This window comes from Rhamphochromis sp. 'chilingali' (assembly GCF_963969265.1).
Source record: "Rhamphochromis sp. 'chilingali' genome assembly, chromosome: 8".
Classification (NCBI taxonomy): Eukaryota; Metazoa; Chordata; class Actinopteri; order Cichliformes; family Cichlidae; genus Rhamphochromis; species Rhamphochromis sp. 'chilingali'.
Window position 1 is genome coordinate 4,303,156 of NC_137935.1, and position 18,996 is coordinate 4,322,151.

An 18,996-nucleotide genomic window follows, 5' to 3' on the forward strand; every position below is an offset into this window, starting at 1 on the left:
TTTAAACCTTTGATGTTTCCAAGATGTTGACTTGTGTGTCCTGCAGGTTTCCTGGAGAAGAACAGGGACACTTTGTATGGCGACATCATTCAGCTGGTTCACTCCTCCAAAAACAAGTTCATCAAACAAATCTTCCAGGCTGACGTAGCTATGGTAACACACACACACACACACACACACACACACACACACACACACACACACACACACACACACACACACACACACACACACAAACATGTATTAAGGAAATTAACTAGAAGACCATTGTCAGGCCTGTGTGACCACACCAGAACTATCACCAACCAGGCCCTGAACTGGAACTTAAACTAAACACTTGATTGGTGGATGCTGAGTGAGGAAGCATTACAGCAGGTTGTGTTTCTCTGTGTTTGTTAGTGTAACAATTTGCAGAATTAAAAACTTACTAACTTGTTCAAAGCAGATCCTGCTTATTTCTGTCATACTGTTACTCTGGTGAAAAGCATAAAACATGACTAGAGTTTCAAATAAACAGGCCCTGGTGTCTTATACTAGGCACATGGGCCCCACCCACCTGCTTTTTGTAAGGGTCAACCAATGAGAAGAAGGCAGCCATAATCAAGACCCACTATATCAAAAATAAGGATTTGTTTGAGCTATGAGAACCCAAGGATGGAAATAAACCGAAGACGTCCACTTTAGGATTTGTGTTACTAAATTTACATTTACTTTTCAGATCAGATGTAGACAGTATTTAGATGCTGTGGGAAAACCACAAACCTGGCAACTCTGATAACAGCGAGTGTGCTCTCTGGGTCCCTGAATGCAGCGGTACCCCATCTAGGAACCTCCTGACTGAGTGACACGTTAATTTGAGAACTGCAGAAAGTTTTTCTGAGCTGTTCTTCTCCTGCATGCTGTTGTTTACTTGCATGTTTCTCTTTGAAGTCCAGCCCAAAATAACATGTCTGACTTCTTTGTCTTCCCTCCCTGTGTGTCTCTTTGTTTGCATTTGCATGTCTGTGTGCTGCTTCTGCCAGTTTCTGTGTGGTTACGCTCCTGTTAGTTCAGCCACAGCTCCCTCCAAGGTAAAAATGAGAAATCAAACATCCCAGCGCTGCATTTTCATCCTCTTCATTTTACCATCTTCTTCCATTTCATTGATTCCTCTCTGACTTCAAACATGGTCTGAACATCCCATAGCTCACATACTTTTGTCATAGCTGAATGAGATTCAACCAAAAGGCTGATGAATACAACTCCATGTCAACTATGGTGGTTATTTTCCTACTGTGTGTGCTTTCATCTGTGAGTAATGTCACAAGATTATACCGTAGCTCACCGATCATTTTTATTTTCTGCCTTAAAAGTGTTTTAGTCTTATGTAGAAAGAAAAAAACAAAGCCGTGATGCTAAACAAATTCAAAGTTAGTACTGAGTCAGCGAGGTAAACCTAGCATTAGTAAATATTACCAAAAATTTAATGCAGTTAACAATAACATATAGCCGTAACTTCTTTTCACAAACCGACTGCGGGCAGAAGTACGGCAAACAAACCCCACTGAGCCTTTATTTTATTTATTTTTTATCTGTTGTTTGTTTACACTGACAAACTACATTATTTTGTGACATCAGATGCTGCTTTAGCAAACTACTTGACATATTATAAATGTAATTTTTACTAATGATTACTTTTTAAAGTTTTAAGGGCAGCAAGGTTTCTGCTCCACCTAAAGCTGTTAATAAACATGGATTATATTAGTATTCGAGTTGTTTTTAATAATCAAACCAGTGGTGAATCCAGACATGTGCATTAATTTGCTTTTAATATAATTATAACTTTTATTTATATTTTATCACTTGAATGTATTAATTGCAGTGTTGTAATAGATGCCTGTTACCGCCGGAGGGCAGTAACGTTTCTATCACACGAACACCTCCACAGGCGGTGACGAGGTTTATGTGACGGTGTTGATCGGTGCAGAAGCTCGTGCTGTGAAGCTGCGCGCTGATGTAACTTGAAGGTAGAAGTGAGTGAACGGGGTCAGATTTAGATCAGGTCGCTGAGTTTAGCCTGCGCAGGGAAGCAGCAGGTGATCTGTAAACGGCTCAAACACCGACGGAAACACTCACTTCCACCTCAGTGAGGCTCAAGTACAAACACGCAGGATGGAGAAATATTAGAAAGTTTTTCTCTTTATACAAAGCTCAGTTTGCTCTGTGCTCACGAAACTCTGGTAAGAACTTTTGTTTCTCAAATTTCGCTCTTTATCATCATCATCATCATCATCATCATTTATTATTATTATTATTATTATTATTATTATTATTGATTCTCCGGTAGCCTTACAAGTTGTCGTGTGTGTTGAAATAGTCAAACTATGGCTGCAATAAGCTGTAACTATTAATGGACAGTAACGTGATTATTTTTTAGACTTTTAATTTTAAATAATATAATGTTGCTGAATAATATTAAAATTATTTTAAAATCTTTATTTATTTTATTTTCATCAGCTTATTCATAGTCTGGAGGAAAATATCGCAATTTTTTTTAAAAATTAGGTCTCAAAACTCAAGAAATTTCTTTAAATATACAAATAACCAGAATGTTATTGTTGTTTTTAAAATCAAATTGTTGTGTGATGCCATTTTACTTTAATTTAAATGATGTGATTAATTTAAATAAGTTTTATAATAATTTTAAAAACAGGCCTAAAACAGTTTTCTCTGGCTGAGCTGATTGATGCTTCAGTTAATTGATTGCAGCTCCTTCCTTGTGAAGCAGTCGCTGCTCAGTCAGCAGGTTTGACTGAGTGAAGCTGAAGCGTCAAACTTTGCTGTTCAGAGAGGAAAGAGGTTGGTGTCCGAGCTCAGGAAGAGCAGGAGGAGTCCTCATTGTTTCTAACAGGGTTGTTGCTGTGTGTGTGTGTGTGTGTGTGTGTGTGTGTGTTTAGGGAGCAGAAACCAGGAAGCGTTCGCCCACCCTGAGCAGCCAGTTTAAAAGATCTCTGGAGCTGCTGATGAGAACTCTGAGCGTCTGTCAGCCGTTCTTCGTCCGCTGCATCAAACCCAATGAATACAAGAAGCCGATGGTGAGTCTGACACGCTGTCTGCAGATAGAAGTCGAGGTTAAAACATGCAGTTACTGGAAGACTGCAGTTACAGGGAGGCAAAACATGGCTTTGCTTAGTTCAGTGTTGAGATGAATTATGAAGGTAAAAGGTAAAAAAGGTTGATTCAGAAGTTAATGGACATTAGAAACTCTGCTGCAGAGGAGGCACACTTTAGTTATGAAGAAGTTGTAGAGGTTAACATGATATAGTGAAATAGTAAATAGTATTTTTACTTCGTTTTGCATTAGAAAACTTTTTTAAAAAAATTTTCGGTCCAACCCTGCAGATACTAGAGATGGACCGATCCGATATTACGTATCGGTCCGATACTGACCTAAATTACTGGATCGGATATCGGAGAAAAATAAAAAATGTAATCCGATCCATTAAATATCACGAAAGCACCTCACAAAACTTGCAACACGCCGTAACTCACCTCAGAACGTTAGCACGTCGGAGCAGTATGCATCACGTGATAGAGCGGCTGTGGCATGCGGGACCTGTCGGTGGTCTGGATAGCATTTGGAGCTTCGCTAGCAACCTGGCATTTCATCTCGACAAAGTTATCCCCGAGAGAAGTAAAGCAAGTGTGTAAGTCCATCTCTGAATGTTTGTAAAGCATTCCTGCGTTAAGCTTAACGAGCGACTGCCTCTCGCTCTCCGGCTGCTACTTCAATCGTGAAACTGCTTAATGATCAGCTGATCGGCTTTTCTGTCGCGAGTCCGTCTCTCTTGTTTGTTTATTGCTCACTTTGCACCAGAAAGAGGAAACCAGCGGCTGAACAACAGCAGCACGTTTAAGCTTGATAAGCTGTTGTTAGAATTTATTTAATATTACTTTCTACACCAGGATCTTTTTCTACGTAGCTGACGCTGGTAACTGTGCAGGGGCGGATCTAGCAAAGTTTAGCCAGGGGGGCCGATAGGGCATTAACTGGGAAAAGGGGGCACAAAGACATACTTTTCTTTCTTATTCTCATTTAAAATGTCTAGCTTTTAATAAATAATTATCTGACACACAAAGTTTTAATTTGATGTAAAATGAATAGAAGTCAATTACTGTATATAGTGACTATTAAGTCTAATATATATACCCTAGTAAGCTATAGTACTTTTTCCTTTGGGAAGGTACCATCTGTGCAGTCTGCAATTTTGTTGAAGAAAGATGTTGAATCTATTTAATATTTCTTGAAAAATAATTGATTTCTGTGCATTTTTTTCCACACTGCATCAAATTAAGGTTGATTACGTCGATTAAGCATCATGAGGTGGAGCGTGAGGGGTGGTTCCCTATTTTTTATTTATTTATTTTTGTTGTTGCTGGGAGTTGGAACCCTATTAGTTAGGTTGCTTAATATTTACGCTAAGTACTCTTTAAAATACCAGAATAGGGAGGATGGTGTAGGTTTAAGTTTATTAGATTGATCAGTATTGCTGAACTATGAAATATTTTTTTTGTATACAGGTATAACAGAATAGCTTTAGTGTAGTTGTTGTTTTAAACTTGAGTATGAACTTGCAGACTTGCAAAATGCAGCAAGATATTTTAAAAAACAGTTTTGTTGATTAAAAAACACTATATCGGATTCATATCGGTATCGGCAGATATCCAAATTTATGATATCGGTATCGGACATAAAAAAGTGGTATCGTGCCATCTCTAGCCAGATACCTGATAAACTACAAACCTATTTTTATGCTTTGTACCTTTCATAGTGTGCAAGGTTTTCTTTGTTTTCCTTCCTGTCATTAAAACATATTGGAGTCATCCTCACGAGCAAAATTGCATGAAAAAGTTTTTAATCAATTAGATTAAAAACTTAATCGATAGAAATGGATCAAATCTGCTTCTGCTTGTTTTTCTCTCTGTAAATCTCATTCCCATAACTTAATTTCCCTCCGTATTTTCCCATGGCTCTCCACTCTCTCCATGTCTGACCGTTACCACAGCCGCTGTGACAAATAAAGATTATGTCTTTAAATTCAGGCTGTGCTGTAGCTGAAAGTTTGAGGGGAGTTTATGTTACAGTGCAGCACAAACGTTTGGACCTGACCTGTATCCTGAGTTCAGTTCATATGTTTATGTATCCTGGCAGAATTTTTTCAGAAAATATGAATGATGCTACAAAAATGTTTTTCATTCATGGTTGGTGGTTTCAGTAAAATCATTTATTATTTTTAAGTGTTGGCATGATACCATCCACATATGCTGACACACACAGGTTTAAATGACTACTAAAGATGATCGTTCTCACCTGTGATCTGTTTGCTTGTAATGAGGTCGGTGAGTTTCTGGGCTCCTGCACGTTTCCAGTGCTGCACTGATGTTGGACTTCTCAAAGGATCTGCTGGAGAACATAGTTGAACTTTATAAAACAGGAAACGGATATGAAAATATAATCAGGGAAATGAGAATGCCGGTCAGCAGAGTTCAAACTGTAATTAAGAAGCTGAAAATGAGTGATGAAGAAAAAGCCACAACCTCATCTGACAAACAGGACTGTTTGAGAGAAAGTGGAGTGGCTGTTAAGCTGCACAATGAGGAGTAAAAATGGGGAAATGATTAATGGGTTACTTAACTGTAGAAAAATAAAAGTACGTAGTGACCTAAAGGAGTTTCATGTTGATAGATTAAATAAAATATCCCAGTTCGCCCGTCATGTCTTCTCTCAACTGCCTCAAAGTACCAAATCTTTGCAGCTATGACCTTTAACCTTTCTCAGCTTCTTCAGCCAAAGCTGGGACTTTGTCAAAAAACTGTTCATGTTTGTCTGCAGCTGTTTGACAGGGAGCTGTGTGTGCGTCAGCTGAGGTACTCGGGTATGATGGAGACCATCCGAATCCGCCGTGCTGGATATCCCATCCGCTACACCTTCGTGGAGTTCGTCGACCGCTACCGGGTGCTCATGCCTGGAGTCAAACCGGCGTACAAACAGGTAGAGTGACTACAGGTGTGTTGATGGGTCTGGTAGACGCACCGTATTATTGGGTGTTTTAAATCAACACACCCAGAATAATTTATGTATTCCCAACTCCAGGTACTCCAGCTTCTCTTTTTTTTTTTTTTTTTTTTTTTTTTTTTTTTTTTTTTTTTATTGGAAAACGTGGCAAAAAAGTAAAGATCAAAAAATATTCATCAAATATAAATGAAGCAAAGTTTCTCATCACTGTTGACGTCCAGTTTCAAGAAAAAGAAAAGTTTCACTGTGTGATTCTTGCATTTGATGCCTGGAAACTGTCCTCTTTTCACACAGCGCAGCTCATGTTGTTGTTGTTGGACACGGGACGGATCAGGAACGTCTCGTGATCAGGATGGTTTTTACAGATGGTGTCATGGAAGTTCAAAAGAAGATTGGAATCATGAGTGCATTCGATTTTATACCAGAGCTGTTTTTAGGCGGTCCTCACCTGTCGCTTCTTTCAAAACGAATTTTCTTTGTCTTAATGATGTGACTTAATGACTTAACTAATTTACAGTCGAGTCGGTTACATATTCACTGAAATAAATAAAATCACTTAAACTCAAAATAATAAAGAACTAGTAACTCAATACTTTAATCAGCTAAAAAATAGAATCACGTCATCATAGTCGGGCAGTTTTTAAATCAGTTTTTAAAGTCTTTTATTCTTTCTATGCTTCAGTTTAAACATGAACCTAATCTGGTTTGTAGGCGCAGAAACACTAAAACGATTTAAATACTCACTATCTGAAAATTGCAGTTGTCACAATAAAAACCTGACGATGGAGTAACTGCCTGAAAGTTAAAGGAAGTTTAAAAAAAGAAAGAAAGTAAAAGTTAAAAAGAATAATGCGCATCTTTCCATTTTTGTGGCCACACCAATCAGGCAGTTTCAAAAAACACAAAAAGGCTGTAGGAGGAGATCAACAGTTTTATGCTAGAAGCATTTATCTAACCGGGGATCACGTGGCTGCATTCAGCCCCTTTTAACTCAACTCTGAACTTTTTGTGGTTTAAATAAACAGTTGTTGTCTAACTGTTAAAATCTCTCCAATTGGACCAAAAGCATTTTTGAGATTCAGTGAAAATCTTTGTGCAGAGAATAATCTTATCACAGTATTCATTTGTGTAAAACTGTGGTCTGAGAAAGCTGCGGATCACCTCAGCATTTACTTCAGTTAAAAAATAATAATAACAATTTGTTGAATTGGAATAAAGTGTTGGACTTATCCGAGCTTGGATAAGTAATTTTGTAGCAGCTGTAGCTTCTTCTTAGGGAAGGTGGCCTGCTGTGTAGCCTCTGTGTGACACGGGCCCAGCGGCGTTGTTATGGGAAGTGAGCGAGTGTCTCTCTTTGTTGTGGGTTTGTGTGTGCGAGAGTTTGTCATGAGGGTATTTTCTGGTGCCACACATGTTTTCACTGTGCAGTTTTTCCCACACTCCCACCAGCTGCCTGTTTTTCTTGGAACATGCGTGTTCTGTTTCCTCCACCCCGCCTGTGACGCTTCACAGGTCATATTTTGTGTGTGTGTGTGTGTGTGTGTGTGTGTGTGTGTGTCACTTTGAAAACATTTGTATTTTTAATACCTGACTTGTTATTGCAGTTAACGCAGTGGTTTGACCTGCGTTCGTTGTGATTAAGTTGATGATTATTTTGCTCAAACTTGGCAAATTCAGTGAAAGTAATTTTGGGTTTTGTTAGAAAAAGAAATTTTATTTCTCAAGCTTTGGACACATTTGGGATCACAGGGATTACCTGCAAATGTAATCCCTGTGATTTAGAAACAGGCTATAGAATTCTTTGAACACTCAGTTTCAGACAGTTTTTTTCTATTCTTTGCTCCATGTGATGTCAGCGAGAGAGGATATGCATTATATGATCATCTTGGACACACAGCTCTGTGAGCACAGAAGCCCCGCCCTCGTCTTTTTCTGAGGACCAGCCTGTCTGGAGAAAGTTTGTTTGAAGGGTTTAAAGAGCTTGTTTCACACTGAGGCTCAGAATGAGATAAATGAGGATTATTTTGGAAACTGTGAATCATGCAAAGCTACTCTGGTAGAGTCCAGGAATAAAATATATTGGTTGATACCGTCTCTGTTTCCATCAGGAGGACCTGAGAGGAACCTGTGAGAGGATCGCTGAGGCCGTGCTCGGCAGAGACGACGACTGGCAGATGGGAAAAACCAAGATCTTCCTCAAGGTACTCCTGCATGCAGGCGTGTGTCCACACAGGGCAGAAAAGCCTGCAGGGTGTTGTTCAAAGTCTCAGATTTGTAGGTGCCACTTCACACAGCTGCTAACAGCACCAGTGTGAAACTTTTCACAGGGCTCGCTGTATTTCCAAAAAACCCTGATGCCCGGGCTAAGCGGCTGGCACAGCACATCGCGTGAACTACTGTTCTCTTATCTTTCCACTGAAATGTTTCCACATTATCCAGAACTTCTTTACATTCTCGTCTCTGACTCGCTCGGCTGTGGTTCATCCCAGCCGTGAATCTGCTCTGGTTGTTTCCAGTCCACACGTCTGCTGATGGGAAACACTGCGTGTTTTAGTTTCCAGCTGTCTATCTGCCTACTTTATACAAACATGTATTGCAGATCAGGTCAGAGGTCACGTCTGTTAGCTGGCCGTCCCCACACAGAGGTTAAAAGAACCTATCATCTGGCTCCACAGTGTAGTTTGACGTGGCGAGCACAGCCTGTCAAAGCATTTTTGTTGTTGTTGTTTATCGTCGCTCTGCAGCACAGCCGTTATCTTCATTTTTATGTTTCTGCCTTTTATTTTCTTTACTTCCTGCATTCAAAGCGCTCATCAAAGATCGCTCCTGGGAATAAAATGTAATTTCGGTGAAGGGGGTGGACCTTCAGCCCTTAAATCATAGTGGATATAATGTGACACTTTCACCTTTAAAGTGTTTTAGATTGATAAGTTGGGGGGGTGGAGCACTGAGATGTGTTGACTGTGGTGGAGTCGAGGCTCATCTCCCTCAGGCCTCGATGCTCGGCCAGACAGGAAGTACAGCAGGAAGGAGAAAGTTCAGTGGGTGAAAGCAGAGCAGTGCCCACACTTCCCCAACAGGACGTGGTCAGATCAGCCTGCATGCGGGTGGACAGATGACGGGAAGGAGCTTTAGGTGTTTACATTTAGTTGTGTGTCATGTTAGTTGAAAACTGTCAGGTTAAAGCTTGTGTATCCTGCCTGTGTCTTACATTTTATATTTTTAGAAAGCAGATATTTATATTTTGCCACGTTAGCTGGAAGTGACAGCTGCTCTGTTTCATTTAAGTTACTGACTTCCTCCTGGCTTTTCCTCCAGGACCAGTAGGTGACTTTTGTGGTTTTGAGTAAAATGTCTCAAATCATCACTAAAACGTTCTCAAACTGAGTCAGAGCAGAGAAACAGAAGCGTACGGAGTGTGTTTATTATTCTGTCCAGGATCATCACGACATGCTGCTGGAGATCGAGAGAGACAAGGCCATCACAGACAAGGTCATCCTCATCCAGAAGGTGGTTCGGGGTTTCAAGGACAGGTGGGTCGTCAGCGTTTCTCACAGACTGAGATTTTATTTTATTTTATGCAGCTGCCAGTGATTCTTATCCCGGAGTAGAATTCAAACATCACGCTCTCGGACCGTAGCTTGCGGTGTTGTTCTGCACCTGCTTAAAACTGACACTTGCACATATCTCCTGAGTATGACTGTCATCGCTAGCTGCATCGCTTACTGTTCTGTTTTCTTTGAAAGCAGAAAATAAGACGAACAAGTCTCTCTGTGACTCTTTATAACTATGTCTCAGAGGTTTTTTCTCTTTGTATGAACAGTAAAACAAGAGGTCATATAAATAATCGTTTCTGATTATTTTCAATTTCAGATCCAACTTCCTAAAGTTGAAGAAGTCGGCAGTGCTGATCCAGAAGACGTGGAGAGGATATCAGTGCAGGAAGAACTATGGAGCTGTGAGCATCGAGCAGCAGTTTGAACAAAGTGGAAACAAAATAAAATCAAAGCAAAGACTCGCTGAACTTTCCTCCTCTTTACTTTCAGATGCGAGCTGGCTTTTCTCGCCTCCAAGCTCTGGTTCGTTCCAGGAAGTTGTGCGCATCGTATCACGTGGCCCGTCAGCGAATCACAGCCTTCCAGGGTCGCTGTCGCGGCTTCTTGGTGCGTCGAGCATTCAGGCACCGGCTGTGGGCCGTCATCACCATCCAGGCTTACACGAGAGGAATGATCGCTCGACGACTGTACAAGAGGCTGAAGGCAGAGGTACACACACACACACACACACACACACACACACACACACACACACACACACAGAACATTGCACATATACATAAAACTCATTTTACACACAAGTTTTCAGTTTTAGAGATGATGAGATCACGTTCATGTCATCAGTTTACAAAATCTAGAGCTTGATAGATTTGATATCTTTTCATACATTGTGATTTCTGTGCTTCTCTTGATTTCTTTGTTAAATTAATGCTCGGCCTCAAAGTGTCATTACATTGTTCACTGTTGTGTAAAAAAGAGTCATTCAGAAGTTGCACTGCCCTCTGCTGCTGTGCCGAGGATGTTTTGGCAGCTGGCTGCTGCAGTTTTGATTTAGTCGTTAATGGTGGACTCCTTCATTTCTCCTCTCAGTACCGGAGGAGGCTGGAGGCCGAGAAGATGCGTCTGGCTGAAGAAGCCAAACTGAGGAACCAGATGTCTGCAAAGAGAGCGAAAGCTGAGGCTGAACGCAAACACCAGGTGAACAAATGTAACATGTGACAACATTTAAAACATCAGTGAAGCAGAGCAGGGAAGTGGATAATAATAATTCATCATCACACTTGTGCTGAGAAACATACTGGATTGTTCTGTATTTTTGAGATCTAGTGCAATGTTTCTTTCTTCAGGAGCGTCTGGCTCAGCTGGCCAAAGAGGACGCTGAGCGGGAGAAGAAGGAGAAGGAGGAGGCTCGGAGGAAGAAGGAGATGGTCGAGCAGATGGAGAAGGCCCGCACGGAGCCTGTCAATGACTCCGACATGGTGGACAAGATGTTCGGCTTCCTGGGGACCACCAGTTCTTTCCCGGGTCAGGAAGGGCAAGCCCCAGCTGGCTTTGAGGTGACACGACCAAAGTTTTCCTCTTATTAATGAACCGTTTTCTCATAAAGGCCAAAGATAGTTACCCAACGTGTGTAATCAGTAAAACTGTGTCCTGTTGGCAAAGGTGTCTGATCAGGAGGACGGAAAATGACTCCTTAAGCCTCGATCGTTAATAATGCCATCGTCTGTGTGTGTGGCATGTTCACAGGACACATGAAGACTGCTTACTCAAATACGCAGCATGGCAGATTTACAGGGCATTAAAATCAGATATCATGTTGGCAGTTATTTCAAATTATTAGAGATAACCAAGTCCAGTGAAATCGCAGCTTTAGATAAATAAGAATGTGTGAGGTAAATTTTTTCTCTAAAAAGAATGACCTGTTTCCAGTAACAGTGCTGCAGGAGAGCATGTTTCTGAGACGCAGTGATAGATTTGAGGGATTTTTGAAGTTGGAAAATTTGGAGAATTTGAAAAACTTCTGGAAACTTCAGCAGACAAGAATTTACTGTCTTCTTTACAGGATCTGGAGCGGACCCATCACGAGCTGGAGGAGGAGGATCTGGATGAGGCTCTTCCTCTGCCTGAGGACGATGATGAAGAGGATTTATCAGAGTACAAGTTCGCCAAGTTTGCTGCCACCTACTTCCAGGGCACCACCACGCACACCTACGCCCGACGACCTCTCAAACAGCCGCTGCTCTTCCACGACGATGAGGGGGACCAGCTGGTAGGTCTGACCTCTGACCCCGCAAAAGTAAAAATGTATTTTGCAAGCGACTGAAGAAGTTTTGAAAAAGGCCACACGAGGCTGTCGCTCTACAGCGAGCTTTGCTCGTCTCTCAGGTTTAAGCCTTAACTTAATTTAGACGTAATGAGTGCAGAAAGGTTCTGACTGTGTGCAGCTGTTACAGTCTGTGCTCCATGATGCTGATGACTGGTGCGACTACTAAGACCTGTCACCAGCCAAGAACGAACCAACAAAGGAACAATTATTTCACCTGATGAACCTTTTGTTTCCTTGTGCCCTGCGTGTCTGCTCAGGCTGCTCTGGCGGTGTGGATCACGGTGCTGAGGTTCATGGGCGATCTCCCGGAGCCAAAGTACCACACGGCCATCAGCGACGGCAGCGAGAAGATCCCAGTCATGACCAAAATCTACGAGACGCTGGGGAAAAAGACGTACAAGCGAGAGCTGCAGGCGCTGCAAGGGGAGGGAGAGGTGAGGAGGAAGAGTGACGGAGTTTAAAGGTTTGAGCGAGTAAACGCTAACATGAGCTAAAAGTGACATTTCCTTTAAAGAAGTTTCAAAATCTAGCTTAGATTAACTGGTGGTTCTGTGATACTGACTATAAAGTATGAGCTATTATTCAGTGTGTTCATGTAACTTATCTGTTTTTAACATTTGTTACTTCATATAGTTTCCAAAGATCAGGAATAACAGGGTGCAGGTCACAGTGACTGTGTAAGGGATCTCTGTGAGCTGATTTCCTTCTCTCACCTCCAGACGCCTCACTCTGACAGCCACAAGAAGAACAGCGTCCGACACAAACTTGTGTCCCTCACCCTGAAGAAGAAATCCAAGATCACCGAGGAGGTAAGAGAGAGGGAGGGTGATATGATGCTGGTCTTGTTTCTGTTAATTAAACATGAGCAGTCTGAGACTGAAAATTGTGCTTCTGGTGCAGAAGGAAATCTGGGTTTGAACTTCATGTTAAAAACATGAAGTCAGATTTTATCTCAATCGCAGATGAAGATATTTTATCAATTTCAAGTCCATTTTGGGTCAAATCCATATATTTGTGAATAATTCTGCTAACAGACAGACAAATTAAGATAATCATGTAATCTGATGCTTTTCAGGTCACCAAGCGCCTTAACGATGGTGAGTACGGTCTTCATGGCAACAGCATGCTGGAAGATCGTCCCACATCCAACCTGGAGAAACTTCACTTTATCATCGGCAACGGGATCCTGAGGCCAGGACTCAGGTAAACAAACAAACAAAGGGTCATCATGTAGTTTCCCAAACTTACACAAAATTACCTTGGATATAAAAACTGGACATGTGGAGGAAAAAACTTGTATCTAAGCCGCCCTTTGTGTATTTGATAAAATAGACCTTCCCAGATGTCACAGCGCTGTGGCCCACTTTGAAATTTAAAAGTGAAAGTTTAAAATTTTCCAGTTTTCAGTGAAACTTTAATTTGAAGTTTGTTTGTTTTTTAAAAAGCAGATACTTTCAAATTTTCCTTTATCGAGCTGTTGCCTCATAAAAACGTTTACGTCACATATGGGAGATTAACACAATACGACGGTCTACGGACTCAAAGCTGCTCTTAAATTCAAGATGAATCTCTTTGGACATCTAAGCTGTCATCCCGTTGATTTTTCTTTTAGTCATCATTCTGTCATATTTGCCGTATGTTTATTATCATTGTTGTGCATTAATATTCATCTCAATGTATAAAGTGACGTGGTTGTGATTTGGTGCTTCACAAATGAACCTGATGTGAATTGAATTTATACATGAAGATGCCGTTGAATGAGTTAATAAAGCCATGCAGATAAAAATACATTTTAAATGGTAATTTAATGAAACGGCATGATTTCTTTCAAAGAGTAAATAATAGTGCAGAGGCTGGTGAACACGTGTGTGTGTCTGGCTGTGAATATGAAGCAGCGTTCACCATCAGGACAAAGTCTCGACATCCAGTTTCAGTTAATCTGCATAAAATGTGTCTCATAAAGTTCTGCTGGGTCTCTGTTAATGTCTTTGATATTTCTGAGGTGTAGGTGTGTGTGTGTGTGTGTGTGTGTGTGTGTGTGTTAGGGATGAGATCTACTGTCAGATCTGTAAGCAGCTGAGTCAGAACCCGTCTAAGAGTTCTCACGCTCGCGGCTGGATCCTCATCTCTTTGTGTGTCGGCTGCTTCGCTCCATCAGACAAATTTGTGAAGGTCAGTACGTCCAACGTTTGTGTTGGCATTTACACATTAGCCATGACGTTACATCTGTGTTTGTTTTGATTGCAGTATCTGAGGAACTTCATCAGCTGCGGGCCTCCAGGCTACGCTCCATACTGTGAAGAACGTCTAAGACGAACTTTTGTGAATGGGACGCGAACGCAGCCTCCGTCCTGGCTGGAGCTGCAGGTATAAACCATAGACTGTATATAAAAGACAGACGTGGCCATTGTGACTTCACCCACCGTTTACTGGAACTGTTTCTTTTTGTGAAATCAACGTCCAGGCCACCAAATCAAAGAAGCCCATCATGTTGCCGGTGACGTTCATGGATGGCACGACCAAAACGCTGCTGACAGACTCGGCCACCACAGCAAAGGAGCTCTGCAGCGCCCTGTCCGACAAGATCAACCTGCGAGACCGCTTTGGCTTCTCGCTGTACATCGCGTTGTTTGACAAGGTGGGCACGCACACGGCATCATATGAGCTCCAAGGCATGACACTCCTTTCTAGCACCTGTTAGGCCTCACGCTCTGGAACAGTTTGGATCATCTGGATCTTTCTCAGATCTTGTGGCCACTGCAGAGATGTGAACCTCTCTGTTTGTTGGAGAAAAAACAGTCACCAGTTTGCACCTCTGATCTCGTCCTGCAGGTCTCCTCTTTAGGCAGCGGGAGCGACCATGTGATGGATGCCGTGTCGCAGTGCGAGCAGTACGCCAAAGAGCAGGGAGCTCAGGAGAGGAACGCCCCCTGGCGGCTGTTCTTCAGGAAAGAAATCTTTACGCCGTGGCACGAGCCAACAGAAGACCAGGTCGCCACCAACCTGATCTACCAGCAAACCGTCAGGGGCGTCAAGTTTGGAGAATACCGCTGTGACAGGGTGACTACACGTCCTTTATTTTCAAAGAATAGTGTTTAGCAAGTGCATGGGAAACATTTCTGCTCCAACAGTGGACATTATAACATTTTGTAGTCAGCCTTCTGTGGGCCTTAGAGGAACTGAAAATATTCTGCATTATTAATAAGGGTAAGAAGTCGGTAACGCTCACGTGTTAGGAGCACTGATTACTGTCAGGCTGGCTGAACAGGAGGCAGGACAAACTTTTTTTTATTTATTCTGTCTCTGTGTCTCCAGGATGACCTCGCAGAGCTGGCCTCTCAGCAGTATTACATTGACTACGGTTCAGAGATCCTCCTGGAGCGCCTGCTGAGCCTCATCCCGTCTTACATCCCGGACAGAGAGATCACCACCTCCAGATCGGTGGAGAAGTGGGCTCACTTCATCATGGCTGCTCATAAAAAGGTGATTATCACCAGTAAGAAGGAGAGGTCTTTTTAGCCCGGCTTGTAGATGAACGTGATTCTGTTTGTCTTTTAGGGCCAACCGCAGCTTAAATTGTTGAAACGCTGAAATTTCATATCCAAGCTAAGATGTTCAGCTTGGACATTATCTGTAGCAGTATGATAAATACATTTATTTTATATATTTTTTTATTTTCACATGTAAATGTAATGAACATCTCTGTGCTCAGAGCATCTACACCCAGAAGAGATTTGACCCTCAGAAGGTGAAGGAGGAAGTGGTCGACTTTGCTCGCCACAAGTGGCCTCTGCTGTTCTCTCGTTTCTACGAAGCCTTCAAGTTTTCAGGTGAAACTTTTTTTAAATTACTTTGAACAACTTTGGTGACACTTAGTTAAAGTGTGAAAATACTGAACAGTTTTATTGATTATTGGTAAAATGATTGATTAAGGTTTATTTCAACTATGACTGAAGTTACTCAGTTCAATAAAATTGTATTTATATAGCACCAAGGTGCTTTATATTGTAGGTAGAGATGCTACAATAATACAGAGAGAACCCCAACAGTCAGACGCCCCCCTATGAGCAAGCACTTGGAGACAGTGGGAAGGAAAAACTCCTTTGTAAACTCTTAAGGAGCTGCTTTTCCATCATCAGTCATTTCCATCCACTGCTTGCTCCTCCTGTCATAAAGCAGTGCAGCTGGCGAGCGCTACAGTGATGCTCAGCAGTTTGTTTTTATCAGAATCAGAATCCTTATTTTTTGTTACAGTGCTCCATTATAAACAAACATTAACGGAGACAGACAATACACTAACTAAGAATAGCACAATATATGCAGGCATATATATACATAAAAGTCACTTATTAATAAATAAATGAAAAAGAACATGTGCAAGAAGGGTGTAGCTGTTGCAGTAAACAGTGTGTTAAGTGGATGAGTTGTACAGGGAGCCACAGGCAGGAATGATTTCCTGTGTCGTTCAGTGGTGCTTTTCGGTAATCTCAGTCTCTCACTGAGCGCGCTCCTGTGACTGACCAGCATGTCATGGAGTGGGTGGGACAACATCCACCTCTCCAACACCACCTTAAGGGAGTCCAGCTCCATCCCCACAACATTACTGGCCTTACGGATCAGTTTATCGAGTCTGTTGGCATCTGCGACCCTCAGCCTGCTCCCCCAGCATGCAACAGCATAGAGGATCGCACTGGCCACCACAGACTCATAGAAAATCCTCAGCATTTTCTGGCAGATGTTGAAGGACCTCAGTCGCCTCAAAAAATAGAGACGACTCTGGCCCGTCCTGTAAAGTGCTGTGGTGTTTTTAGCCCAGTCCAGTTTATTGTCAATGTGTACTCCAAGGTATTTATAGTCCTCCACAATGTCAACACTGACCCCCTGGATTGAAACAGGGGTCAAGTGTTTCCTGGTCTTCCTGAAGTCCACGATCAGTTCCTTGGTCTTTGCCACGTTGAGCTGCAGATGATTCTGCTCACACCATGTGACAAAGGAGTCGACCACAGCCCGGTACTCTGTCTCATCATCCCTGCTGATGCATCCAACCACCGCAGAGTCATCAGAAAACTTCTGAAGATGGCAGGTCTCTGTGCAGTGGCTGAAGTCTGTGGTGTAGAGGGTGAAGAGGAAGGGGGAGAGGACAGTCCCCTGTGGTGCCCCTGTGTTGCTGATCACCTTGTCAGACACACACTGTGGGAGACGTACATATTGTGGTCTTCCTGTCAGGTAATCAACAATCCAGGACACCAGAGAAGCATCCACCTGCATCGCTGCTAACTTATCACCCAGGAGGGTCGGCCTGATGGTATTGAAAGCAATGGAAAAGTCAAAAAACATGACCCTCACAGTGCTCGCCGGCTGGTCCAGATGGGTGTAGACACGATTGAGCAGGTAGATGATGGCATCCTCAGTTCCGAGACGAGGCTGATAAGCAAATTGAAGGGGATCCAGATGTGGTCTTACTATGGGTCGCAGCTGGTCCAGGATGAGCCTTTCCAGGCTCTTCGTGATGTGGGAGGTCAGTGCCACGGGCCTGTAATCCTGGGGGCCACTGGGACGTGGCGTCTTTGGAATAGGGATGAGGCATGATGTCTTCCACAGCACTGGGACCCTCTGCAGACTCAGACTCAGCATAAACAGTTTATGAAAGACTCCACACAGCTGGGGGACACAGACACGAGGACGCGGGGACTCACTCCGTCTGGTCCAGCAGACTTGCCTGAGTGAAGTCTCCTCATTTGCATCTCAAAAAATGCAAATGAGGAGTGCATTTCTTGCCTCGAGTGCTGCAACACATCAGTTTTTCCACCTTCAGTACTGTGCTTCTTGTCGTTGAAGTAGCTCCCTTTTTAGATAAGCTGACATTCCTGGGCTTGTGTTGTTTTTGGGCACTAGGAAACGTGCCTGCATAGGGTTGCTGTAGCACTGATATCATGATATGACCCTTTAATGTTATGCAAAGTACCAGCGGCATTGCTGTAGCACCTCCAGTCTGCCATCAGTGATTTTCATTCCACTAACTTTGATACAATGTGACACGAAAATAAAGACGGATATTGTTTAAAGCAAAATTATTCAGAATTGTTATTTATATTTTAACCTCTTGGTTCTGTAAGTTCTTTTCTTTTTTAAATTTATTTTGATCTTTACTTCTCAGGTCCCAGTCTGCCTAAAAACGACCTCATCGTCGCCGTCAACTGGACGGGAGTTTATTTTGTAGATGAGCAGGAACAGGTCCTCTTAGAGCTCTCCTTCCCAGAAATCACTGCAGTTTCCAGCAGCAGGTGAGTCTACCTGTAGTCACCTGACCAATGACATGATTCTCTGATCGGAGGGCCGTGAGTGAGGAATGAGGGGTTAAGAGTTTCAGCGTATAAAGTGGAGCCTAAACTTAAATGTAAATTTCATCGTCATCCTGGACAGCGAAGCTGGTCAGTGCATATTTTGTTCTTTCAGGGGAGGAAAGCTGCAGGGTCAGAGTTTCACTTTAGCGACCATCAAAGGAGACGAGTACACCTTCACCTCCAACAACGCAGAGGACATACGGGACCTGGTGGTGACCTTCCTGGAGGGTCTGAGGAAGAGGTCAAAGTTTGTGGTCGCTCTGCAGGACAACCCCAACCCCAGTGAGTCCTGAGCAGAGAGGCACGCTCAGCTTGGAATGAAATAAATCCAGTGTGGAAAAGATTTACAAAGTGCCGTTTTCTTCCTCAGCTGGAGAGGAGTCGACGTTCTTGAGCTTCCGGAAAGGAGACCTGATCCTGTTGGACCAGGAGACCGGCGAGCAGGTCCTCAACTCTGGCTGGGCACACGGTGTTAACGAACGAACCAATCAGAAGGGAGACTTCCCGGTGGACTGCGTCTACGTCCTGCCCACCATGACCCGACCTCAGCAGGACATAGTGGTGAGGAGGAAAACATACCTAAAACGTCTGAGAATACAAAAAAATGTGATTACTGGGCACTTTCAGTCATTTCAGAGCCACCTTAGTGACTCCTCCAACCACCTAATGAGCATCAAACTGCCTCAAAAATGGGCTTTCAGCATTTAAAGGAGA

At 42.7% G+C, this 18,996-nt stretch overlaps 1 protein-coding gene across 1 annotated transcript in view; it reads left to right on the top strand.

Annotated features, from left to right (window-relative positions):
• LOC308400838 (unconventional myosin-VIIa-like) overlaps nucleotides 1-18,996 on the top strand; it is a 54,575-nt gene that overhangs the window by 21,335 nt on the left and 14,244 nt on the right. The window contains exons 15-36 of the mRNA XM_080888839.1: nucleotides 47-153; nucleotides 2,937-3,074; nucleotides 5,873-6,031; nucleotides 8,164-8,256; nucleotides 9,494-9,588; nucleotides 9,929-10,013; nucleotides 10,102-10,320; nucleotides 10,702-10,809; nucleotides 10,959-11,168; nucleotides 11,675-11,881; nucleotides 12,196-12,372; nucleotides 12,658-12,747; nucleotides 13,014-13,141; nucleotides 13,984-14,110; nucleotides 14,186-14,305; nucleotides 14,403-14,576; nucleotides 14,771-14,998; nucleotides 15,254-15,421; nucleotides 15,651-15,768; nucleotides 18,096-18,222; nucleotides 18,395-18,564; nucleotides 18,653-18,843. Coding sequence (XP_080744965.1) covers nucleotides 47-153; nucleotides 2,937-3,074; nucleotides 5,873-6,031; nucleotides 8,164-8,256; nucleotides 9,494-9,588; nucleotides 9,929-10,013; nucleotides 10,102-10,320; nucleotides 10,702-10,809; nucleotides 10,959-11,168; nucleotides 11,675-11,881; nucleotides 12,196-12,372; nucleotides 12,658-12,747; nucleotides 13,014-13,141; nucleotides 13,984-14,110; nucleotides 14,186-14,305; nucleotides 14,403-14,576; nucleotides 14,771-14,998; nucleotides 15,254-15,421; nucleotides 15,651-15,768; nucleotides 18,096-18,222; nucleotides 18,395-18,564; nucleotides 18,653-18,843 — 3,239 coding nt within the window. The remainder of the gene's footprint in view (nucleotides 1-46; nucleotides 154-2,936; nucleotides 3,075-5,872; nucleotides 6,032-8,163; nucleotides 8,257-9,493; nucleotides 9,589-9,928; nucleotides 10,014-10,101; nucleotides 10,321-10,701; nucleotides 10,810-10,958; nucleotides 11,169-11,674; nucleotides 11,882-12,195; nucleotides 12,373-12,657; nucleotides 12,748-13,013; nucleotides 13,142-13,983; nucleotides 14,111-14,185; nucleotides 14,306-14,402; nucleotides 14,577-14,770; nucleotides 14,999-15,253; nucleotides 15,422-15,650; nucleotides 15,769-18,095; nucleotides 18,223-18,394; nucleotides 18,565-18,652; nucleotides 18,844-18,996) is intronic.